This window comes from Fusarium musae, chromosome 4 (genome assembly GCF_019915245.1).
Source record: "Fusarium musae strain F31 chromosome 4, whole genome shotgun sequence".
NCBI classification, from domain to species: Eukaryota; Fungi; Ascomycota; class Sordariomycetes; order Hypocreales; family Nectriaceae; genus Fusarium; species Fusarium musae.
Window position 1 is genome coordinate 709,842 of NC_058390.1, and position 26,268 is coordinate 736,109.

General features: G+C 48.8%; 4 protein-coding genes across 4 annotated transcripts; 2 read left to right on the plus strand and 2 right to left on the minus strand.

Moving 5' to 3' along the window:
• Nucleotides 1–2,464: 2,464 nt before the first annotated feature.
• J7337_005171 (uncharacterized protein) lies at nt 2,465–3,816 on the minus strand (the record flags this gene model as incomplete). The annotated part of the gene is made up of 2 exons (XM_044822853.1): nt 2,465–3,308; nt 3,374–3,816. 2 exons carry the CDS (start codon nt 3,814–3,816, stop codon nt 2,465–2,467), a joined length of 1,287 nt encoding a protein of 428 aa, XP_044681344.1.
• A 3,073-nt stretch (nt 3,817–6,889) lies between these two features.
• On the plus strand, nt 6,890–9,448 carry J7337_005172 (uncharacterized protein; the record flags this gene model as incomplete). The annotated part of the gene is made up of 1 exon (XM_044822854.1): nt 6,890–9,448. The coding sequence occupies one exon, from the start codon at nt 6,890–6,892 to the stop codon at nt 9,446–9,448; it is 2,559 nt and encodes an 852-aa protein (XP_044681345.1).
• A 441-nt stretch (nt 9,449–9,889) lies between these two features.
• J7337_005173 (uncharacterized protein) lies at nt 9,890–12,259 on the minus strand (the record flags this gene model as incomplete). The annotated part of the gene is made up of 10 exons (XM_044822855.1): nt 9,890–10,038; nt 10,096–10,210; nt 10,260–10,339; nt 10,390–10,462; nt 10,517–10,565; nt 10,615–10,736; nt 10,789–11,196; nt 11,321–11,575; nt 11,631–11,801; nt 11,855–12,259. The coding sequence occupies 10 exons, from the start codon at nt 12,257–12,259 to the stop codon at nt 9,890–9,892; spliced, it is 1,827 nt and encodes a 608-aa protein (XP_044681346.1).
• Nucleotides 12,260–23,326: 11,067 nt separating this feature from the next.
• Nucleotides 23,327–26,125, plus strand: J7337_005174 (uncharacterized protein; the record flags this gene model as incomplete). The annotated part of the gene is made up of 10 exons (XM_044822856.1): nt 23,327–23,377; nt 23,443–24,453; nt 24,505–24,636; nt 24,704–24,805; nt 24,855–24,964; nt 25,012–25,147; nt 25,197–25,489; nt 25,536–25,692; nt 25,739–25,992; nt 26,044–26,125. 10 exons carry the CDS (start codon nt 23,327–23,329, stop codon nt 26,123–26,125), a joined length of 2,328 nt encoding a protein of 775 aa, XP_044681347.1.
• Nucleotides 26,126–26,268: the final 143 nt, after the last annotated feature.

A 26,268-nucleotide genomic window follows, 5' to 3' on the forward strand; every position in this document is an offset into this window, starting at 1 on the left:
GGAAATGACTGGTGTTTGGAAGGATGGACTGGGAGATGATTGTGAGATGAAGAATCGAATTATTTCAGCGGGAGTTCTTGCCCATCTTTATAGATAAACTTCTTACTCACAAACATTGTCAGCTCAGATTCAACGTTGTTTCTTGATCGGATGCATTCCATCCCCAGAGCCGTGAAGGCAGGCCGAGAAGTGTCAAAACAGCCATCAACAGCTCCTTGTCACCGGCAACACCAGAGGCCGGAGCTAGCCCTATGACGATACCGTACAAAAGCGTAATACAACGTCTCACAATATCGATCTGGCGTGGTAGAATGCAACATGTCCCCGGAAGTTGCAACGCCAAGCTGGGCTCTTTTTCATCCGCTCAGGTCTTGCAGGGATCAAAGTGTCAGAGCTTCGGGACTGCAAGTCTCTCAGGATGAGCCGGTGAAACTATAGTCGACATCTGATAAAGCCCAAGGCTGAGTTTCAGATCTCGACTTTGAAATGGAGATTTTTGTCTCTGAAAAGTTAAGGTTGGGTTTATGCTTCTTCGATCGACAGGGGTCTGGTGCATGCCCTGTCTGAGCGTTGATGGTTGGCGTCTCAACCTGTCAATGAGTCAGCAGGCATTAACACGGCTAGATGAACAGTCGTCTCAGGTCTGTGACGGAAGAGCCATCACCGAGAGTTTGTAGGCTGCTCATTGGGTATAATTCCCTGAAACACTTTCAGAATCATAGTCCAACGGATGACGGGAAACTGCCATTGCCCATCTTCCACTTTGGACTTGAACGAATCAGAGAACCAGATGGCGAATCTGAATTGCTCAGATGAACTGCCGAAAGTTGGGCTAGAGAATTGGAGTTGCCATAGGGTAAACGGCCGTGAATATCAAACCGCGTTGAGATCTCTTGAATCTCAATATTTTAGTAGAGTTGTCGTAGCCGATCAAGGTTTGGATTGACGTACGAATTGAGACTGAGCGGCTTTCGACAACTAACCCTTCTCAGTAGGTACACGGTATCTTGTAGGGCCATTTGTTCGTCTAATAATCCGTCCAGCTCTTGTCCAGCTCCAGTGAAGTTTCGGTAGTGAGACGGGGCCATCCAAAGTTGTGAACTTGCACGGGGCGTATTGACATCCATGATCCATCCGAGGAAGAATATCGAGATTCCCGGCCCATAATGCTTCAGGTAACTCGCCACAGGGTACCGAAGCCTTGTAGATATCTCGTTTGTGTTACAATTGAGAATATGGCAGGTTTGGATATCGACCGGGGCAGATGATTATCCTTTCTTGGCAAGCATTACAAGGTGGACATGTTCGTGTCTCCTTGGGCTGGGTAGAATCCGGGAGAAAAAAAAAAGAGCAATAATGGCTGGGCTATTTGACCGGCCTAAATCGATATCAGTGTTTGTGAAGCAAAATGATACTAATAGTTTTGACTTACCTGTTGCGGTTCCATTTGGGATTGCGATCAATTGATCCGCCTTGACCAGCAATGTCTGATTTACCTTTGAAATATCTCTCACGGTTCTTGTTGCAAAACTTTGCCTATTGTTCGTCCGGTGTTGATATCAAAGCTGCCATGTTTTGAAGGGCTCGATTCGTCCCAACTCGTCAGCGATATCGGACTCCCTCATCTCTCCCAGCACTCCAGACCGCAGTAACCGGCCGAGAGATCTCTAGAGTCTCCAGGAGAACCTCAATCTCCTTTCTCCTTTGCTGAAAATCAAAGTGGTGCTTTGGCGGGGTACGACCAGTTAATTGAAAGGATTGTGTTTCCCCTATCAAGTTTTCTTGACGCCGACAAACTATCCAGAGGCTCTAGATTTCTCATTTTCATTTCAGATCTTCCCACTATAAGCATTGAGCGCCTACAAGACCTGAGACGGTTGAACAACGCCGAACATGAAAGGAGGCTTAAGTACAGCATGCGATACCCGGCGGTAGTATCATGGCCTACCATGACTCTCGTTATCTCGTTGCATGGCTAACACGTTATTCTACCTCTCAGCTTAATGAAACGCACATTCGACACCTCAGCTACACGAAAGTACCCTCACAAAGCCTCCAGCCTCCCGAAGCAAAGAGACATAATCGACTGCCGATCAGAGTCTACGACACAAAATTATCCTTTCCGATCTCAAGAGAAAACTTATTGTCCTCCGAAGAGATGGTGATAATTTCCCCATTGTATCCATCCCAGGAGAGTAGCGAGACGTCAGACACGTTGAGTTCAAGTCTTCTCGACCTCGAAAAACAGTTGAGCACTAGGAGGCAAGAAGACTCAGGACCTCTTTTCTAGGTTATGAAAGGATTTGGGTAAGCTTAGGATAAGCCTGGTAGGACTTTAGACCAGGAGTATCCGCTTTCTTGAACACAAATCAAACATTGTGTCCTGATAAAATATTAAATCGATTGGTACTAAGATTAAGGTAGATTCTTGAAAAGGAGTCCCAACATCGAAACTGTCTCAAACTTACTTGCCAAACAGATTCATCTCGCTTCGACCACAGTAGTCGTATCTACTTGCATCCTCTTTATCACTCCTCTGTTGATCAATCAATCCCTCCCCGCCAAGTGTCAAATGTACAGACCCTGACTGCAAAGCAGCATCCTCCCCCAACGGCAGTCTGACTGATGACGTCCCGGCCTGATGTCGAGTCTCATCAACTCCCACAATACCATTCATTTGCCTCAGATCCGGTCTGGGCTCTCCCCATTCCTTCAGTTGACCTCCGATCTGCGCCAAAGCATCCGCATCAAGAGTATCCGTCCACGTAGGGACACGCTGTGTGAACCACATCAGCACACAAAGCGCCGTAACTTGAACACATATTAGTGTAGTGACAATGATCACCGCTAATAAATCCTTTTTTGGTTTCATGACCGCAGTTCCCGGGCTGTAGAAGATGGGGCGCTTCTGGGGCAATGAGGCGGCGGTGGTGAGAAGGGCTTCGTTGGCAAAGAACATGGCCTTTTCGAGTGCTTGTTCGGTGGCCTCTTCGTTCTTGAGACCGTTGAAATAGTAATAAATCACATCCTGCATTTCCAGACTATGCTTCCGGTTTCTTACGGATGGACTGCACCAGCCCATGTTGTAACTGTCCGGCATCAGTCCAAGCATTGGCAACAACGAGTTGTCACAGATGTTGTCGATGGTCTGGTTGTAAGTGTCGCGACCAGCAACCCCAGCTGCTTGAAAGAATGACGAATTTCCAAACATAGCCAGAGCCACCGTCATGAGTGGACCAGGCACGGGGGCTCCTTGGTAAGCGTAGCTCGATTGATCGCGATAGTTTTGCAGTTCTTCGTCCGTGATTCTAGTAAATGGTAAGTGTTTAGCCAGTGACAGTCAAAAGACATCATAACTGAATGAGTTGCATACTCTGCGGCGGGATACCTGTCGCCTGGAAATTCGCTATCCCACCGAGGACTAGTGATATAATAATCATTGAACTCATACTTGAGTTCCCTCCACGAAGGCCACTCGTCACGTAAGGGCCCAGGATTTCCTCCATTTGCGTTGTTCGGGAGCTGAAACCACCCTCTTTTTGAGACACTCTCGCATCTGAGGACATAGCTATCATTATTTCGAAATTGTCCAGAACTGTCTTGACCTTCAGGAATATCCCATTTCATAGACAACCACAAAGTCTCATTGCGCTCTTGTTTGTTTCGACTTGTGTTCCAAGCCACAGCGTCGTAACTTCCCTCGGCACAAATATCGACATTCAGCCAACCCTCGGAGAAAGACGGCGCGAATGGTTTGTCTCCCTTGCACTCTTTCGGGAAGTTTTTGGTTAAGTGGCAGTTTGCTGTAGAGTCCATCCTGACCGCGTGATGTCGATAGACTCCAGTAGTGGTGCCATTGGGAACGGAAGATGCATAATATTGGTGTTTGCGTTTGCCGTATGACGACTCCTGGTAATACCAGTCAAAAGTCCGCCTATTGTCCGTGTATTAATTTGGGCTTTTTCCAAGAGAAGCCTCATCAGACCACAAATTGGTTTGGATATCGCTATTGGCGGAGCTGAGTAGCTTCTGGCTGGTCTTCTTGACGACAATGTCTTGTGGGCAGAAATTCAGATCTATGGGCTCCGCGTCCCACGCAATGATCTGGGAATTCAAATCCCTGAAAGGAAACTTACAAGCTCTCGAATGATAATTGTTATACGCTGCGGGATGCCCTTTGCACGTCACAATAGCAATCCTTTCGTCTTTGACTAGGATCGCTTGTATAGGTGGTTGGATAGCGGCTGTTCAGAAAAGGTCAGTTCAAGGGGCATATGGTGGAGGATCAGGGTGTATTCCTATACTTACTAATCAAGATGAGAAAAGTCGCCAGCCAAAGGTAAAGTGAACTTTCCGTGGTCTTAAGCTTGCTTGGGCGTTTAAAGAGATATCGAGAGTCTAGCCATTCTCTATCTGCCAGCGCAAATAGCTGCAAGACACTCAATTCCTGACCTGGGTTTCGACGCTGGGTGTAGACAACCGCTCCATGGGCAAGGAGGCCAGAAACTATCGGGAGTCCAATAACACCTGAGAGTGCCGTCAGAGAGCTGAGGGTAACGCGCGATCTGTGCCAATTTTTCACGTCTCCAGGGGCTATCGATCCCGCCTGGTTGAAGTATGATTCCTTGTTGATGGGCCTGACCATCAAAACACAGGTGAATATCCACGGTAGGACGAGAATCAGGACATAGAAGACAAAGATCCATAGTGAACGTTTGTAGTAGCGAATGACTTGCTTGTCTTTTGCTAAGCTTGAAGATTGCCGTGGTCGATGAAGCTCACCGTCTGGATCATTGGTGAGGGTAACCACCGACCTGAGTTCGAACTCTTGAGGACCCATAATGAGTCAAGGGCGTGCATAGGGAGCTGATAAATAAGGCTGAAGATCCACAGGATTGCGGCTCCTTTTTAGCTTGCACATATCGTGTGTGTCGAGCACTAAATGCCAGGGGGTTTCTCGCCCGCTTGTCGCATTGCTATCACGAGCTTCGACTGCGGCAAAGGCGTCATTTAATAAGTATTTAGCCTTCTTGGCAATCCGCTGCTAATTAAACGCCGCTGTAAAATATCAGATGATGGTCAGTTGGCTGTTGGTTTTCGCCAGGGGTGTTTTATTTGAGCATACTTCCGAGGCAAATACTGTCTCTCAATTGGCTTGGGGTTTCTCATCAAGGCCTCGTGGCCAGCCCAACGTATCTGGAAAAAAGGATAAAATTGGCCCTGGTTCTTTTGTTCTTGGCAGGCCAAATTGTCACACGCAACACTGCGGCGTGGTTCTGATCAGCCAACGTTGAGTAGGTTTCCATCGCTGTTAAGGGTTTGGGACCTGGGCATGAGTCGCGAAAGATGGCATGACCCAGCTCGTATATACAACTATCGCAATTGTAAGCCTCGATCAATGGCAAGTCCGGATTTGTTGGAAATCAGCCCTGAGCTCTTGATTTTGGAGACTTCCGTTGGTTTGGGGATGTCGTGGGGCGGTTTCTATGATGTTGGTTTTGATTTTGATTCTTCGTGTCACATCTCATCGAGAACTGCTTCTCTATGGCTCTATCAAGGAGGATAGGAAAGAAAAGCCTTTGTTGATAAAACTCTTGGTCAGTATGTTGCACTCATCATCTCATATCATCAGGTACTCACAACGAAGCAACAATCACGAGCTCTTCGACTTTCAGTGGCAGTGAGGCTGGGATCTAGGTAGGCACGCAAGCGCCCCCTCGAAATTCGTGCGACGGCGCAGAAATGAGGCAGACGGTACTTAAGGTAGTAAGGAGCAAGATTACGTAATGCTACCGTGCAAAATATCTGAGTTTCGATGAGGCTGGTCGCTGTTGCCCTTTTAGTGTTGAAATGGATTTCAATGAGACGTCCATGTAAAGGAAAGGGTTTGCCACAACCGCCAATGGTAGGTAAGGTAACTGATAATGGAGATAGCATGTACGCATCCGCGCAAACAGTGAAGAGTGACTCAAATGAAAGGGAATTTATACTGTAAAGCATCTTGAATTCAGTTTTATAACAAAGCAAAACTATTCATTTACCCAAGTTGCGCCAAAGCAACCTGTTTTGTCGGGATCAAGCAAGCGCAATTACATGGATATCACATTGCCATTCTGCCTACCCTAAGGAGAGCCATCGTCTCAGTCTGGGCTCATCAAGAAATAGAGAATAGAGTCTGGATACTTTGATTATTTCTTTTAAACCTATTGAATCCAAAAACATACTGAAATCAAGTGATTATAAGTTGTTGCTATTCTTCCAAGCCATTTTTCGAAAGCACAGAATTCACATAGCGAAAAGACTCACATTGTCCACAGATTCCCATGGTTCTTTAAGGTAAGGTAGATATGCTCTCCTAGGCTCCTGCATCTCTTAGCCAGATATGTCGGGCCTGGCATCAACAAGACTGGATAGTTTAGGAAGGTTTGATGCCTACCAGCTCAGTTTGGTACCTCTCTCCTCAAATCTACTTCGTCCGATGTCAATCTATCCTGTTTCATAGCATCGACACCAACAACGGGGTAACATCTTTATCGGCTCCCAATTTCGAGTCTTTATCGATTATAGAAGTCATAGTGAACGAGTGTTTCTGTGTGTAAGTCATCAACGCTCAAGTTCTATTTTTACCTCGATCTAAGAAACGGATCTAATCAACGAGACAGACTTTACTGTTGGTGTACCAATCAGCATCTGACAACGTCAGTGGGCCACGCTGAAGTTAAACGAGCCTGGGCTACGGGGTAAGGTACGGGATACGCTACACCCGCTTCGTGTCTAGTTCCAACGCTGATCAACGACACGACACAAACCCAACCCCCATAATTCAGCGTCAGTACCAGCAATTCGACCTCAGCGACGCTTCAATGTGCCGCCAACACTCGAGGTCACGATGCCTTCGCTAGGCTCAGCCCTCGTACGATCTCTGGCACTCATCGCGGCCTGGACACAAGCCCACACCGAGGCCCAATCCCACGACCCCAGCGTCATCCCTGACCCAATCGACTTGACCTGCGATGCCCGAACCATCAACTACATCACCCACACGCTGCCCCAAGCTTGCCTCACAAGCTCCTGGACGAGCACTTCTGTGAGCGCAACCCCTTCAGATGCCAACTCGACTTCCCACGCCTCCCCCGACTCGAAACAAAGCGATGCGCCACCCCCCAACACACAAAGCGAGTCCCCTTCCCCTTCCCAATCCCAATCCCAATCCCAGCCCCAACAGTCAGCGTCCACCGCCACTCCCGCCAAAGACGAGTCGGAAGCTGCCGCTGCAGATGGTGATGGAGATGGAGACGCAAAGCCTTTCATGTCCTTCGAGGACTGGAAGGCCATGATGTTGAAACAGACAGGGCAGGACCCTCAAAACCTACATAGGAACGCCAAGCCCCGCGACAGGACACCCCCGGATATGGGCTACGGTGGCCTCGGCGAGGAGGACGAGATAAACCTGAACTTTGGCAGCTACATGGATGGCACAGAGGAGCAAAATGAGCGCCCTTCAGACCTCCAAGAAGCTAAGAACGAGGGTTCAGGAAAGGATGGCCGTGGTGTTGCAATCCATAGAAACAAAGATGCCGGAAAGACTTGCAAGGAACGATTCTCATACTCGTCCTTTGATGCCGGCGCTACCATCCTCAAGACGAGCCCCGGCGCAAGGAATGCAAAGGCAATTCTCGTCGAGAACAAAGACTCTTACCTACTCTTCGAGTGTAGTGCCAAGGAGAAGTGGTTTATTGTCGAACTGAGCGATGATGTCTACATCGATACCGTCGTCCTCGCCAACTTCGAGTTCTTTTCTAGTATGATCCAAACTTTTACTGTCAGCGTTAGTGACCGGTACCCAGTCAAGAGGGACGAGTGGAAACAGATCGGAGTCTTCCAGGCAGAGAACTCACGAGCTATTCAACCCTTCTTGGTCGAGAATGCTCGGATCTTCTCCAAATACGTCCGCATCGACTATCTCACCCATTACGGGAAACAGTACTATTGCCCCGTTTCATTACTTCGAATCCATGGCTCGCGCTTCTTCGCTGCATTCAACGAAGACCGTAACGATGATACGAATGAGGCCGAGGAGGCCAAAGTGACTCCCCAAGCTCTCCCTTCAGGAGAAGAGCCGACGAAGCCCCAAGTACCCGAGAGTCCTTTCGAGCCTGCCAAGCCGAGTTCAAAGGGATTAATGCCATTCTGTGAAGTCAACACCGCTTCGCAGCTACTTTTTGAGCCATTGTTCTGCTCTGCCTCGTTCAATCAAACCACGCAATCAGTGTCAAACCCCAGCAGCTCTGCTGAAGTCACCAGCGCTGCACCCACAACCAACTCCCCTGACGAGAGAGCACAGAAGGGGACGTCAACACCACACACTCCCCGATCTGAGCATCCTGCAAGTGAAGAGCCCACGGCCTCATCATCTTCCACCACTGCATCTCCAAGCGCTACGCCCGCTGTGTCCCCAACCAGCCCATCCTCTATCTCATCCTCCAACGTCGAATCCCCATCAAACTCCACCACTTCAGCAGCAGGCACAAAGACGACCGCAACACCATCTTCCTCAGCGTCATCATCTACTCAGAAGCCCTCCCCTGCCAATACTGTTAATGCCAAGAAGGGCTCCACGGGAACGGCCTCTGGCTCACCGGCCTCGCCCACCGTGCAGGAAGGATTTTTCAAGTCCATCTCCAAGCGCCTTACAATCGTTGAAACCAATCTCACACTTTCCCTCAAGTACGTCGAGGACCAAGCTCGCCACATGTCCGAGACTCTGCACCGCACAGAGCAGAAGCAACTTTCAAAAACGACACTGTTCCTCGAGAACCTCAACAAGACCGTTCTCGCCGAGCTGCGCTCCGTTCGTGAGCAGTACGACCAGATCTGGCAATCAACGGTCCTGGCTCTGGAGAGTCAGCGTGAGCAGTCCAACCGAGAGATAGTTGCTCTCAGCGCTCGTCTTAACCTCCTGGCCGATGAGGTCGTCTTTCAGAAACGCATGGCCATAGTACAAGCCGTGTTACTCATGTCATGCCTGATCCTCGTCATCTTCTCCAGAGGCGTGCCGCTACATCCCCTCGCACCCTTTTCGGATCAGGCTGGTCTCGCTTCTTACGGCGGTGCATCATCGGCGGCTCGCGTTCGAGCATACGATGGAGAAGATGTAGCGTTACTGGCAGCCCGTCAGAGAGGCCAATATGCTCCGACATCAAGAGACGAGGACGCTACTGAACTACACCGAGGGCCTTTTGCCGACGACATACAGCATGATCGTGTTGAATGCGAGCAGCTTTCACCTCCTCCAACGCCGAGATCTTCTGGAGGCTTTTCCTCGTCGTCTGATCTATCACCCCCTTCCCATGACACAAAGCCGAATGTGTTACGTCGCTCTATCGCCCAACCAACCAATTCGCGAAAACCGTTGCCAGCTCTGCCCGAGAATCCATCTTCTCCATGACTGTTGACAGTCAGCTACGTCTTAAATAGAATCAATAAATGAAAAGCGTCATAGAACTGCACTTGAACTTAAGCATCCGTGTCTAGCGTGATCTGGCGTCTGCTTAGTGACTGTTGCTACAATGTTAACGTCACAAAGCACTCCCCAAGGTTCTGGTGATGAAATCTATTCTGCGCTTGCCAAGTACTAGGTATCTACGTGCATCAAGATGCTGCCAGTTGCTGCTACTTAGGAGTAGAGTCCAATGGAGATTGTACCAAAGGAGATCCTGCAGAATAGTCAGACCATTCAAAGGTCTTCGAAAATTTAGTTACGGCCATGCCCAAGACCTCAAGATCTCAAAAGAGGATCAAAAGAGATCAATCACTCCAAAGCTCAAAATGACCTTTGAAAAAAAGGATCAAAAATCAAAGACAGCCTCCGGGTGATGTCTGACGCCCCCTAGTAGCGGCCGGGACCGCGGTAAGGGATAACACCGGATCCGTAAGAAATCTCCTCCAGCTCAGCCAGACGAGTGCCGCGATCATATTGAGAGTGGCGGCGGCGCTGCTCATCGCGGAAGTACTGCCCAGCAGTAGGCGTGAAGAGCCCTATATCAATAAGTGTTAGTGCCCTGTCATTGCGGTTGATTGTGAGGAGCTGCGTACCAACATGCTCAGCGTTCTCCACCGAGCGCTTCATTTTCGACTGATTGTCAGGGCCAGGGAATGGCTCCTCTTGGCCGACGAGGTTAGGATCATCACTGTGGATGGTGTAGAAAAGCTGCATCTGTTAGTTGATGAGGGTGAATAATGGGCCATGGACAACTGACCTTAGGACGGTAATGCTCGGCCTCGAGCATGACAGATGAGTTTCGGAACTTCTGCACTAGGCAGTCCTTTCCCTGGATAGCTGCTTTATGTCAGTGACTGCGGAACAAGAGGAGGGAGAGAAAAGCTTACTCGCATAGGAGATCTCAGCGACCTTGTCCGAGCGGAAGCAGTTCCAGCGTTTGTTGGCTCGTGCCTGGAAGAACTAAACAGAAGTTAGCACGTCTTCAAGATGGGAATACTCTCAACGGTGACTGACGTCGATGATGTACTCGGCTTTGACGAAGTTGATGAACGCATAGCCGACGCTAGGGAATGGTCAGTATTCGAGTTAGGTATTGCTGGGGGTGTACTTACTTGCAATCGTTGGCAAAGTCAATTCGCAAGTACATAAAGTCATAGCGCCCGAAGGAGGAAACATCGACGATCTTCTTTAGGAGAGGTTGGTCCACCTTATTCGGAATGTTCCGAAGCATGATCTATCGAGATGTCAGTGCTGATGGTGATGCAAGAGAGGGTGGTAGGGCTTACGGTAGTACGGACATCACGTCCAGCAATGAGCTCCCCAAGGTCAACGATGTTGTTCAACCCACGGGAGCCGCGGCCATACCGGCCCGCACTTCGGCGCGGATCGAACCTTCCAAAGTCGTTCGCATTGCCAAATGCAACGAGGCTGTTGGTAGGTACTGGAGGTGGTCCGAACTGCTGCCCTGTGAAGGGCTGCTGCTGAACGTTTGATGGAAATGGCATACTAGCCGCGCCAGCAGCCGCGAAGGGGTTCCCCTGCGGGGCGTTGAGAGCGAAGAAGCTCTGGTGGCGACCTCGGTCGACGCCACGGGACCCTTGCTGCACAGACATGTTGCCCATGCTGGCAGCCAAGGCGTTGATCTCGAGCGCAGCGCCAACGTCATCTGGCTTAGACAGAGTGATGACAACACCCTGACCAGGTTAGAGAATACAGCTTAGGAGGACGGGGCTGAAGATGGAGCTGACGGGGTGAGGAGAAGGGAAGATGTATGAGGAGGGATAAAGAGGAGGAGAATATGATGGAAAAAAAACTTACGCCGGTGGTAATGCCGTTGCCGAAAGCCTTGAACGCGATGAAGGCGTCGGCAGCCTTGCAGAACTGGGCGACACCGCGGAAGGCTCCGTTGGGGAAGCTCAAATGTCTGATCAGCGCAAAAAGCTGACCGTAGACATTCAGGGCTCGCTGGGCGATCTCATCGACATGGGCGGGATCGATGATTGCGAAGTTGAGGATGTTGACCTCGATGCTGAGCTGTCTAAGCTCAGAGAATCGTACGAGGCCAAGGTCCAGCTATAGCATATAGTTAGCAAAAGAATGAAGAGATGAGATGAAGAGAGACACTTACGCGCTCAGGCCGGATCTTCACGTACGCAGTGAACCAGCCCTTGGGAGCCTTGCGGATAGCGTAGAAGGCCCAGGCGGCATCACGGAGGTCTTCGAAGACGACGTACACATGCCCTCCGGTAGTCTCCAGGTTGCGTCCGCCGTGGAACCTGACTCCCTTCTGGGTAAGCTCCTATGAACTCGTTAATACATTATGCATTTCCCTCAATGACAAATAATACTTACGGTAATGAAGTTACCAAGATCGACAATAGAGGGTGTAGGAGTGTCGCACACCTCGATCCGGTGAGAGATGTCCATATCCTGGCTCAGAGCGCCAGCGACAGTGGGACTACCCTCTGGGTAGAACACAAGTGCATTCTTTCCCTTGAATCTCTGACCGATGGGTTGGAAGGAAGAAGCCGTAGCGGAAAGAGTGCTACCCTGAGCAAGGCCACCATCAACGAAGGGGTCCTCAGAAGCCTGGCTCTGGCCAACATAGTTGTTGCCCTGGATGGAGGTACCCTGGGAGCTCTCGGCAGGAGAGAAGACAGTGATCTGGGTGTTTGGAGTACCCTGGACTGAGTCAGAAGCTCCCTCAGCAGGAGAAGACATGTTTGCGTAGACACGATGGCCAACGTGAGAAGACATGTTGTCGATGGAGGAAGACAAGATGTCACAACAAAATGATGAGTAGATGAAAGCTGAAGTTTGACTTGTATACGTGCTTCGAAAGAAGCTGAAAGAAGAGAAGAAATACGAACGAGATCAAAACCCAAAGATCCTATTCCCATCCAAGTTGGATAGTGAAGTCGGAATGATGTTGAGGTGGGTGAAGAAGAAAGGAAGAGAGGGAGGAGGGGAAGGAAAGTTGGGAGCGACTTGGGTAGGAGGGGAATACGTGAGTGGGGCTGCCTCAGGGCAAGTTGAGAATCGGCAGGAATAATGGCAGGAGCAGACGGGTGGGTTGCAGGCCAGGTTGAAGGGGAAGCTAGCCTCAGGGGCCTAAGTTGCAGGGACGTAGTTGGCGAACTTATTGGTCGACAAAGACTCAGGGGATGGAACCCACGTGTAATAGGGACATATCAACAGTGTATTTCCCCTAGTAAACTCATCCAGCCCCCTATTGCGTCTGATATATATGCATCTTAGTCCCTGAATCTCAACGACCAACGCGTCTCAACCTCTTGCTACCCCAGCAACGGCTTCTCCCCTCTCCTTGATTCACGAGGCCATTCCTGCATAGCTAATTTCTTTCTCCTTCTTTGAATTAATGTGTGTGCGAGTTGTGTGCTTCGCTTGATCTCGTGAGGTCTCGTGATATCACGATGTTGAAATGATGGTGAACTTCCAGGTTGATACCGGTGATCAGTCCTTGGGCCTCCCTACCCCGCTCCTGACTCCGAAGCTTTGACTACCTACCTTTATGCATCCCTTGAGACTTTATCTCTCTATTGATCATGATGTTGCCGTGGTGTTGAGGCCTTTCGTGATGGTGATCCGTATACTGTACATATATATGCGCGCCTGTGACTCCACGATGATGCTTCCAACATGCGTGCACTTTTGAAATAAACTATCCTCGCTCGTTCTAATACCTCTATTGTATACTAAAAAGTGATACTTTCATTGTAGATACGTTGTGTTAGTGTTTCGGTTGTCGAGTGTCTGGCGGTGCGAGCGAGGTTATTCACAATGCTGGGCCCCTGGGACTCGCTGCCAGAACTACCCCTCCACTAAGTCCATGCAACCTGTACGTCATTTCCAGCAAAGGCCCCCTATAGCATTCCATTTCGCCCTAATTTTAGTAAATTTGATGCTATTCAGGGATTGCGTTCTTTGTCTAATATCAAAGCGTTTGCCCCCAGTCTTTGGGTCATGGTTCTTGATTTCCTATATTCCTTTGATACTCGCAACAATCAACGGTGCCTGGCCCTGCCCAACCAGTCGAGCTATATCAGCATGCTGGGTGTTGACTTCCTCTTGCTTCAGTCTTTCTTTCGCATGATGGAATTTCATGTTTGGTGGTGATCGTCGTGACTGATATCCCAATATTGATGCATGTCGCATTTCAGGAGCCCTCGACAGAAGGCACAACATCCCAGGTACACTCAAGACAGACCTTTCTAGTTTCCTAAGCTTCTTACTCGTACTGACCGTCTCATGAGATGCAGGTAATCATAAAGATACATGTGAGACGGTACAAAGGCGACATCCAACGAAAGATCAAGCAGCAACCTCGGCGGCAGCGCTTCCTCGGCCATGCACAATGCAGCAGCAGCGCCATCGCTAGTTCTAAAATATCCTTTCTCTCTGCCGCCAGAGGTATTAGATGATGTAGGAACAAGGGCTAATGTGTCCAGGGGGGCGGCGTTCTTAGGCCAGACGAGCAGCTCAAGCCCTTCAAGAAGCAAAGAGAGTGAAACAGGACGTTTCCATGTTTCCTAATGTAATTTCTGTGATTAGAAGAGTATCAAGACAAAAAGCCGCTAGGTGTTTGGTTCGTAAGTTTCTTGTTTGTGTTAAGCGCCGGTATGGTTTATGAGAAAGCAATTTCCACGAAGACACGAGAGAAGGCATCATACTGACAGCTCGGCTTCCCAGACCTTCAAAGACATACAGGGATATATTTAGATCTCGGGACTGCTCCCTTCCGCCTGGCTTCCCTTTCCTTACCCAGAGATCGATCACGACACTGCGACCAAACGACATGAAGAGCTGCCGCCAGACGGTTCAAGAGGCCCAGCCTTCGACTCCTTGGCTTTAATGACACTTGCCAAGCTCTTTGCAGCTTCTTCGGTCTGCACTCACTTGTCCTTCGCAGGCGAGTCAAGCGTGCTGGTCCTGGAGTGGCTGAAGGGTCGTTCAGGGGTAATTCGGAGTGCAGGAACCACAGCCAAATCTTCCTCCGCCATAAGCAGCTACGTGCCTATTGACTATGGTTTCGACTTGCCATATGCTTCGACATAAATCTACTGTATTGCAGGGCGGCCAGGTGCTCGCACTCAAGCGCTAGATTCAAAGTGGTAAGTTGGTGCTGGTCACAGATCCCACACTCCGAGGTCTGACCATGAACAAGGGCACCAATGACTCCAAGCAACCATCAAGGGGTAAACAATGCTGCTTCAAAGCTTGGAGCCAACTAATTCGTAAACAGGATGCTGGCTGGCGCTTGAAGTTGAGCTTTTGGTTGAGACTCATCGAATCTTCAAACGCGGCGCTTTCTTTTCTGGGACTTCCTATCCATTTCACTTATGGTCAATCATAATCTCATTACAAGTTTCTACCCTCTCCTTCAACATCGTGAAGATATATGTAGTGTGCTGACTTCTATCGTTGATTCCAGGTCTCTGTTTCCGCTCAGCCCCTGAGTCCACCGACCGCCGCTCGCAAGACACGCCAAGTATCGCAGTCAACCCGACAAAAGCTTTTTCCCTTCATCAACACTTATATTGATGACAAAGACGTCAAATATCTCTGAAATTGGGTTTGAGCGCTGCTCTTGGGTGTAATGTGAAGCGGATGGTCCTTTAGTAGACCCAGTCACGCAGAAGTGAGCAGGACTTTACCTGTGAGAAATTGTCACCTTGTCCGGCGGTTTTGAAACAGCTGCTGAGAGAGAAGAAGGGCTGGGAATCCAAGCATTCACATGTATTATGAAATATAAACGGTTATATTTCATCTCAAGATTCCTTACTTGTCCAAGGCTAAGCGATAGTGTATATCCAACACCCCATCTTGTCCTCTGATACAAAATTGACATTCAGGAGTAGTTAAAGACACTTATAGCATGACTTTGTGGTTGCAGACTTGAAATTGGCTAACCCGTCTTCCCTTCACTATTCATCAGATACAGGATTGTAGGCAGTCACACGGAAGCTCATACTTGTCCATGGACTACAATTCTGAAGGGAGAGCGAGCTTGTCACCATTGTATATGAAGTCGTTGACTTCGAGCGTGATTAAAGCATCTCAGCATACAAAAGCATCACATATATAATAGTTTACGATAAAGGGATCAAAACTGTTCTCGTAGCCTTGGATATGTTCTTGGCACCTTCAACAGCGCGGTGTATTATAAAATTTGACCATTCTAGCTACTATAAGAATCAGGCCCCTCGGCATTGAGTGTCGTGTTTAGCATGTGAGTTTCGAAGGGTCGCTCCATGGAGTAACAGTTCATGAAGTGGGTCACTATCATCTTGCTATCTTGTCATCTTAGGTTAGGGCCATCTCACAATCTTCCAATGTAGTCAACGAGGTCATGAAATAGGCATTGCAGAAACAGCCAAAGTATTTGGGGCAGGTTTGAGTTGCGAAATAGATATGTTGCTTGCAGTTGAGATACCAGAAGCTTGTCCTTGTCCCTTCAGCCATACACCACAGGTCTCACGGCTTTCTTTCATCTTGGTGACTATCTCCTTGATGCCTTGAACTGCCGCGAGTTTGCTCCATGGAATACTCCCGATACATGCCTCATCAGCTGCCTTGCGCCGGATGGTTCTTTATGTAGAGCTCTTTTTAATTGGGGCCTCGGCGGATGACACCACCTTGCGTGACTTGGGGCCCAGGTACGCCTTGATCTGGTTCGGGGTAACTGCTCTGCGACCTCTAGAGCCCATGACAAGCAGTCATTATCCACACTACGTAGGGTAGAGAAGTAGAAAAGGTGTGTTATTTAGTCAAGCAATTAATGACTGACTACCATGGGTTCTCCATGTCGAATCGAAAAAGTCGTTCGACTCGAACGTGCCCAGTGTCATTTGGTAATCATATTCATGGACTCCACGATCTGGTCAGCGATGTCGAGAGTGGATCACACTTGTCTGTTGGACAGAGTTTTGTTCCTCCCCATTTCACCGAAGCGCTTGCGGCTTTCTTTCATCTTGGTAACAATTTTCTCGACACCCCTCTCCATGTAGATGCGACTGTTTGATTTTGATGTGGAACACCAACGACGGTCTGTGATGATCCCAATTAAGTATAACAGTTCTTGGTTAGAATATCGACAGCCTGCCGTGGATGTTCCAGACCAAACCGAAGATTGCCATTCTTCTCAGACGTGTCTGTGAGAAAGGGTTTTGTTCCTCCCCATCTCACCAAAGCGCTCGCGGCTTTCTTTGATTTTCGCAACCACTTTTTTAACATCCCTCTCCAAGTCGATACGACTGTTGTATCTAGTTGGGATTAGAATGGCCTGCTCCGGATATTCGAAATCAAACCGAAGCTGGTCATTCGTTTCAAGTGTCTCCCTGGTCAAGGGGTCGTGGTGGCTCATGGCCTTCTTAGTTGGTGGAGTGATTTGTCTGGTCTTTCTCTGTTTCCGCGAAACACTCAAAGTTGAACTTGAATGGCGTTCCAGTGCTGGCTAGGTCATCCTCGACGAAGACTCGTACGAAGGCTGTCTGTCTAGGATGCTCCAGGCTGAAGCGCAGATAGTCATTGCTCTCGAACATGTCCGGGCTCGCAAGCCGATGGGGACCTTCTTGGCCCTGGAGGCGACACACTTGCTTTTTCAGGGGGGAGGACAAGGCCCTGTTACTACACGATTGACGTTAGCGAACTGCAGGATGAATGCCATGAGGCCTTCCCCGTACCGAGAATAGGGCCTGCCCAAGGCCGACGGCTGGCCGAAAGGTCTTGCGAGTGTAGCTTTCCGGGTAGTTAATCCAGGAGGGAAGCACTCTTGGCACAGTGGGTGACTGTGGTTGAGGGAGGTGGCGATGAACTCGGGGGCCGTTCAATATGAGGTACGCACGTATGGTTGCCTGCTTTTTCTTCACAGTATATGTGCCTACAGCTTGGATCCCAAGTACCAAGGCCGCGGACATCTGGAAGCTTGGCTCGTCGGTTCATGTGCCGATCTGTTCCTGGCGATGCTGAAGCTTGATCCAGTGCTGCGGCAGGTGTCAGTACCGCCGATGCAGCTAAGACTCAAGTGAGACGAAGATGAGATGAGCTCAGATCATCCGCATTTATCTTACCTGTCTAGCTTTGTGGTGTAATATTTGACAGTTGCATGCAGGAATTGTGAGAGCTGGATATGATATGTTGGCAACAACGAGTGAAGTGAAGTCTACGGCAGGTCAGTTGAGTTCTTCATCCCAAGCAAATTTTGCGTCAGGCTTACTCGAGAGGACGAAGGAGAGTTCACGAATGGCACCTTCTCGGAGCGTGTGATAGAGTGACGGGGGGTCGGAATTTAAGGGGGAATGATGAGATGACGGATCAGGATCTGATGAAAGACTAAGGGTAAATATGGACTATCGAGCATAAGGAGATTGTGTGATATTTTCTTGTAGCGTGGCTGGTGTTTCTGATGGTATGGACGAGGCAAAAGAAAAGAACTTCTAAGTTGGCAGAGTGAAGTGGGGAGGTGAAGTATGCAAGCCCTGATTGCTACTCGACGATTTCTCGGGCAAGACTTTGTGTTGAGCAGTCACGAGTGGGTCTTTCAACATTGGACGACTCAAAGGTGTGCAGGAGCTGCAGCCATCCGGGCAGACTGCTCCTGGGCTGGCTGCATAAGGTACCTAGCGGATATTTGGATCCCCTGTCCCCCCGCAGGGCTACCTAACTCACTCCTGTTACACGGAGCTACCCACTAACTAATGATTACCCTCACGAGTTCCAGACGTACTTGCTAGCCTTTTGTCTAAGTGCCTGGCTACCTTACTAACATTACCTGAGCAGCCTATGGCCAGTCAGTCTTTGTGAGATGTGGTCAGGCAATCACAGCAGTCAATTCAACAATCTCTTTGCTCAACCTTGCCACCCTCGTCTCTTTCTCGAACCTCAATTCCAGCACTATCATACTTCTCACCTTCTCAATATCCTTTGCTTCGACATTCGTAACTTCAAGTCGATGGAACTCTCTCGGCCATCTTCTTGTCTCCAAGTTTGTCTGATAGGCTCAAGATCGTCATATGCTGCAAGCTCCGGTACGTTCTCTTCCGCTTCCCAATAGCCTCGATCAGAAGCCACTCCTCGTGGAAAGGTAACTCCCACGTTTGCTCTTGTTCTAATATCTCAGATAAATAGACGAGATTGAGCTTAGCCAGGATTATCCCAAACCCCCAAGATGGTTTGCAGCCAACTTCAACAAAACAACACAATCCATACGCGAGCCGTAGTCATCTTTCATGAATAAAGCAGTTCCTGTTTGGTTGTAGCCCCCTGGCAATACAAACAGACTCTCAGGCCAAAGAAACAAATAGCCACATAGAGCCTGGAGCTCGATGCTTGACTCAATTTAACCATCATACCCCACACACGGGCTTGAGTCTCTTGGCGCTTTACTTGTCTCCAAACTCGACGTTTACGAAGTTCTCGTGCCTTCAATATTGGGACCCAGCTTCGGCATCAGAACATGCCGCAGGTGTCTAGGTGTAACAGGCTCTTACGCACGCGGAGCCAAACCGTACTCCTTGACACGACTCAAGGCTTCTCAAGGTATATTGGTCACTCTTATCCTCTTTATGTTCTCCAGTCGTAACTAATAACTCGAGTCACCAGATGTGTTCATCGGTGTTTCAAGACGCCTCAACAGTCTCCCCTGAGCTCAGAAGTTCTCAGATATTATTTGCTTTCCGACTAGAGTTCTACCCCTGGTAGTACTTCATCTTTCAGGTCCTTGATACCATTGCTCATTGCGTCTACTGTCCTGGGGCTTGTCATGGCGCCAGTCATGGCCATGCGCTGACCATTTAAATATGCTGCCAGGCATTCGGGAGCTTTTCAAGCTAGTCAGTTCTCCCTCTTATGTTCGACGGCAACTTGTCAACGGCATTCCTACTTTATTGTCTTGCACTAATGGGTGATGACCTTTTTTAATAGTACCGTATCGCCCCTGAAGGAGGCTGCAGTCACGCCAGGTCTTCCATAACAGGGTCTCAAGCGCGGCCATTGACCACATCCTACACATCAGCATTCTGGCACTGTGAATGCCCGTCTATGACTTCTTCTCTCCCAGTAACAAGCTATGATCAATGCAGAGCGAGGAAAGACTACCAGACTACCTCAGGGGCAAGATACAAGACTTGATAGCCGGTTACCATGACCCCTCGCCATAGCTTCCTCCAACGCTACCTCTGTTTCACATGCAGAGAGAACTAAAGCTCATCTAGTGGTGAGTCTGCTGGGCATGCTTCCATCACCGTATTGGCTGTCCAGGCTCAATCTTGGACAAGAGCCATCGCATGGTACAGTAATCATGGTATCTTCTCAGTCTTGAGAGCTAGTGGAATTACATCAACATTGTTCTATCTCTCTTGGAGTTTCACATGATGTAACCTCATGCAGAGCTTCTCTAACTTGGGTTACCTGCTTTGAGCATTGTATGGATTCAATCTGGGCTTCTTCACTTGGGCACTACCACAGTCAGTCTGTTTCAGCGGGTCTGATGCTTCGTCATCTACCGGCTTTTGAAGAAGGTCTCCGCTAGATGCTCCGAAGGTACGTCCAAAACCCTGGTCACCACTCTGTTGCGTATATCGCTGATGCCCTTCAGACACTTCACGATTCCCGCCCTTGTGATCATTATACCCCTTTCCCCAGCGTTGCGGATCCAATACTTCGATCTTCTAAGTCTTTTTCTTCGATCTATGCGCCCCAAGCTAGTTCCGATACTCGCTTCCCTCCAGGTATTGTTCTGACACCAGTCGAACGACCTTTTGCAATTTCTTAGTGGTTACGATTGGACAGGAACGTCTTGGATACTCATAATTGGATCCTTCAGTACAGCACAAGTATTGGACGCATTGGTGGTCGCCTTTACTACGACCAAGGGCTTGGCTTCTCATCAGGCCTTGAACTGTCGCTGCATCATGACTATCTCCTGACATGGCGGTAGCGGCGGTGGCCGCGAGGACCTCGAGCCTCACGAAGCCGAAGTTCACGCTATGGATAGCAAAACTCGTGCTCCATTTCACAATCATAAGAGCGCCAAAGTTATTTGTTTTGAATTACCTGACCACCGCCATAACGCCAGCGAGTTATCAATTCTCCTGAACAGGGCAGCCTTCAGTTGAGCCCAGATTATCCGGCCGCAACGCATATCCAGAATAGCGGGACATGATCTATCACCCCCTCAGGGAGCAAAAAACACCTGGCCTTGATATACGGTATCGAAATAGACTCAGCAAAGAGTCGCCTAAGCTTAGGTTGAATTTTCCTAGATATCTTCACCGCTTAGGGTCAAGGTCCTGAGTTTTCTTCCCTCCCCTAACATCCCTCTATTACATGAACGACGACTTCGTGCTCAGCTCGGCCCAGACACCATGTTGGCGAAGCAAATTTGATCTTCCCGCCATTATGGTCACTAAGATCGAGCACCAGTCAGTCACCTGCCTGGAAGGCAGTTCCGCCCAATATTTGACTATCTTCTAGCTCGGCCGAGGTGCCTCGTATTATCTGGGTAAGGACTGAGTTCTGGAAAGCCTGCGCCGGTCCTAGGATGACGGTACCCCCAAGCTCCTTTCGTTACGAAGTCTTTTGGTAACTCCATATCTGAGTGTTTTCAAGTCGAAAGAAACTGCAATCCTCCTCAGCAGCCATTCGTATAATGTATTTGGCCAGGAATCTCTTCAATGCTGTGCAGGGTTGCCCTGTTTCGCTTCCTCCCTTATCCCTCGCCATCTTCTGCCACTAATATAATTTCTCAAGATATTTAGGCGACATCTCATGTACAAACTCTCCTCGCCCCGAACCCCCGCCCCCGAACGATCGAAGCGGTCAATGTCTACGAGTCTTGACCAAGGCTTGAGTGGAACCCTCACGGTCTTTCCTTCATGTTTCATTTTGCCAGTCACCAGGGATCTTTTTGGTTAACTGAGTGTTGGTATAGTATGTCAATTAGTAGTATGGCCTCATCTCATGGGAATCGAAAGAGCAAAGCGATACGGCAGGCCTAGCATCGATATGCATCCTCAGAAACCCGCGTTTCGTTCTTGACTTCGTCACAATAGCGGTTTTAAGTCGATGCATCTTTCTATCTGTATGACTGGAGGCACCAGGGGCTTTTGGCTGTTCTTTGTAAGTCTCCGACACCATCTTCTGACCAAGAGCAAACTTGTCAGCTGGCGATCACCATGTAGACGACTACCTACCACGGATCCTCACTTCACCTCTCTCCATAAGAACATAATAAGTTGCCTACACGCGAATACCGTCTACGCTTCCAAGTTCCTGGCATAAGATCTCGCGCGTCGGTAATAATGGGGCAATATCCTCCAGCTTGCGATACTGGACCATCGAGTTCCCCAGGCCGCCCTGCCAAAACACTGACTGCTGATCTCCAGGATGCCCAGGTCAGTTTCCTGCCTGCCATACACACACTGAGAGCATATTGGTACGACATTCCGGTCGTCTCCTCTAAAGTCCAGTTCAGGTCGCTCCCCTACTGCTGCGACATGACTTCTATGGCAGAGGTCGCTCAATGGCCCCTTTCTTGGCATTCATTCCCAGCTCAGGGCTATGTCAACGCATACTTGGGGATTGGTAATATTTTCTCTCTCGTTTTTGCTACAAAAATGTGCTTCGCCGTAGCGCGTATGGCCATCCCACAAGCCGCGCTCACCGTCACAAATCACCATCGCGCTAGGGCTGGGGAGATGCAACAGCCCATTTCCACGGTGTGTACGAGATTCAGCACTGATACAATACAGATGATGAACACGGGCGAACGAGACTCCATTAGGTCCCTTCAACAATAACTACTTCCCACATAAAGATACATCTATCGTGTATAGCCGCTAGCGAAGTGTTAGTCCTACACCTATGCGACTCAAGTGCAGGTAGAAAGAGGGCTCGGTCGCCGACTTTCCATATGAATATAACATACCGCAATACAGAAAATTGGTGCTTTCAAGTCATCGGAATGCTTCAGTACGTATAATGTGCCATATTCTTCTGGAAACTCCGGTCATATCTTGCTGAAGGTTATGCTTTATTTGCAATCACATGTGATCAATTTCTCTTGTTTATGCTCTGGTAATACAATAATAGCAATTGTACCTTGCGAAACCCGAACTCTTAAGTAGACATGGTAAATAAGTTCGGCCATTGAATAACTTGCATACTTTGATGGGGAGTTTGTCTCTTACACTGCAGGCAAGCACTTCATGAAATGGTTCTTACCCTAGACAGTCTCTTTCCAGAACTCCGTCAACGTTACGCTTCTCACAGATAATAAAAGCATTCTTCACTGTGATATAATACGCGTTCTTTTGAATTTTGACTTACTCCTTTCAATTAAAATACATTTAGCCGCATTTTTGGTGTTGGGTAGCCACATTCTTGTCGTACTCTCCAAGAATATGACGTTTAGTTAATCAAAATGTAGATGATAGTAATCACTTCCCTCACTAACCCTCATACATGATTATCTTGAGTAACAACGGACTTTTAAAAATGCATTAAAATTCTATTCGTATCTTGATGAGTACACAACATGTCATTTCGATGATTATCTGCTTCTACATATCTGATCCCATGTAGTTCTTAGTGGAGTTTCAGCTTAAGTAAGCCTACACAAATGGGAACGAGGCTTGTGAGGCGCTGTGGCAGTGACAGTTGTTATCTTATCTTATCCTGAAGCCTAACTAAGCGTCACTTGGTCTTAGTGGGAGGGAGCTTCAGGGCAGCTTGCGACACGCGACGACTAATAAGGCGATACCCTCATTGCTAATAGCTTTAACCATACGAACCAAGGCTATAGGCATGCCGCGACGTCCGCCTGCTGTGGACGATTATGCGTCCGCTGTTCCGCATGTACAACTCCCGTTTCCCCACGATCGTAACAGAAACATGCGCTAACCTGCCACCTCTCCCTCCAGGTCATCCTCGCATCCTCCGATGCTGAGTTCCTCGACCAGTTGATACCCGTCCTTAAAGATGCCACACACTCGAACCGAACACCTCTTTTGACTCAATGCCTAAGTCGGTACTACGAAGAGCGGGAGGCTGAAATCGAGCGCATCGGTCTTACCAGGCACGAGGAGTTCCTCGATTCCATCAATCACCTTCAGACCGTCCGAGCGGAAACAGTGACCTTGACGCAAGAGATCTTGAGTCTCAACGAGTCAATCGCTGAAAGCACGAAGAAGCTGGCTATACAAAAGGAAGCTCTGGTCAACACTTCTGCTGTCAGGCAAAACATCGCCGATGCGACCAGCGCCTTGAACGACTCCCTTACCATCCTCCGCGCCGTCAATAATGCCCACGAACTAGTCCGTCGCAAGAACTACTATGCCGCCCTCAAATCCCTCGACGATCTTCAAAATGAACATCTCGTACCCATCATCCAAAATCGCTATTCTACACAGCATCGGCTGGCCGATGTCATCCAAAAATCTATACCCGCATCCCAGAAAGCGATCTCAGAAGCTGTCATGACAGACCTAAATACATGGCTATTTCGCATTCGAGAGACATCTCAGTTCTTGGGTGAGGTCGCATTCTACCATACCGAAATGAGGAGGACTCGACAAAAGAAGAGAATAGAAGAGGACCCATTCTTGGCCAATTTCAAGCTGAACTCTGCGATTGAGCTTGTCAGCGATGAAAACGAAGACTTCGATGTGTTGGATAACGAGGAGTTACAAGTAGACTTCACTCCTTTACTCGAAGCACTTCATATCCATGAGGCCCTGGGCCAGCTCGAGAAGTTCAGATCAGAATATGGTGCGACTCGACGTCAACAAAAGGACCTATTACTCCCTGGGTTTATTGAGCTCTTGGCGGAGGATGAGCAATCGTTGAGTAGTTTGCTGGAAGGAATAGCAGGATTCGCCATCGTCGAAAAAGCGACCATGCAAAGGGTTCCGCATTTGCGTTCAGCAAATGATGTGAGTTTAGACAGCCTTTAATGTGGTTGCTTGAACTAACATGGCGCAAAGGTTGAAGAGCTTTGGGAATCTATGTGCACTGCTGTGATAAACCTCACCTCGAAAGCTTTAAGTGATATCGAGAATGCCGAGGCCTTGATCAAGATCAAGACCATCATTGCCCTTTTCATTCAAACGATGGAGGTACGACAGACAATCTTGATGCTCGGCGGGCAACCGCAATTCATCACGGCCTTGCTAACGTATTCAGGGCTGGGGATATCCAGTAACAATGCTGGATAACTTTCTTCTGAAGCTGTTTGACAAGTATGCCGAGCTCTTGAAGAATCGTTTTAGCGTAGACTTCCAGGAGGTGAGTGTTGCACAAATCCTATCGTTGCTATTTGCTGACAAGCCACCAGATAGTGTCCACGGATGACTACATGCCAATGGCCATCAATACACCAGAAGAGTACGAAAAGGTTGTTAATGTCAGTTGGTTCACCCAAGAGAAGCCAGCAGATCAACTCACGTAAGTTCTCTCATCCTGACCACAGCCAACCCCTGCTAACAAAATAGGTACCCATGCGTGCTCCCCTTCTCACAGATGTATCCTTTATGTTGTATAGACATCCGAAACTTCCTGAATCAGTTCTACTTCTTTTCGGACGACCACTTCCAACATCCCAATGTCATTGATGAAACGCTCAAAAAGGTACGACACCCATTTCCATGACAAGGTTCATTGCTCACATCTCCGATAGTCGCTTGACGAACTTCTTACAGAAAAGGTCTGCAAGTCGTTAGTAGAGCGTCTGAGCTCTCAATACCTGGGCCAGATCGTCCAAATTCTCATTAACCTGGAGCACTTTGAGATTGCCTGTCAAGAGCTCGAGCAATTACTCATTCGTGCACGCTCATCAACTTCAGCCGGCGGCCCAGTCAAGCTCAAAGCCACCGACTCGTTCCGCAACAACAAGAAGACGGCGGAGAAGCGGATTTTTGAGCTTGTCAACTCCAAGATCGATGATCTGATTGAAACAGCCGAATATGAATGGTACGTTCTTGAGCTGATCCTTTGCGGCAGGTCTGACTAGTCTTAGGACCGCATCGACTGTGGAAAGGGAACCCAGCAACTATATGCAAACTTTGACGCGGTACCTGTCCAACATTATGAACTCAACTCTCCTTGGCTTACCTCGAGAGATCAAGGAACTTATTTACTTTGACGCTCTGAGCCACACCGCCGAAAAGATTCTCGTATGTACTCCCGCTCCTGCAAGTATGCACTTGCTGACCATTCCAGGCCCTCCCCCTTTCTCCTGACGTGAAGCACATCAACCCCAACGGCGTAGCCGCTCTTGCACAAGACGTAGATTATCTTGTCCAGTTCGTCAGCAGTCTGGAGAACGGCCAGATGCTTCGGGAGAACTTGGATGAGCTGGCACAAACCATTGCTCTCCTCCAGACGGATAACCAGGATGAGTTCTTTGACATTTCTACGCGCAATAAGAAATACGGACGTGTAGATGCCCTCAACGGACCGATGTTACTGGAGAAGTATGCCAAATCAGATTGCAACCAGTCTTTCATGTTGCTAACGAACTGCAGGTTAACGCCTATTACCGCGAGCCCCGTTAGAAGCGCGCCGCTGGCCAACTTTTCCTCACGATTTGGTATTAACCGGACATGATGTGGTACTGCGACGATAATAAGACCATTGGGTGTTCTTGGGAACGGGGAATGATAATAGCCAGAGCAATAAGAAACGACGAACTGTGTCTCTCAGAAGAGAAGATAGAAGGCTACTGATGGATCTACAGACCCAACCGATCA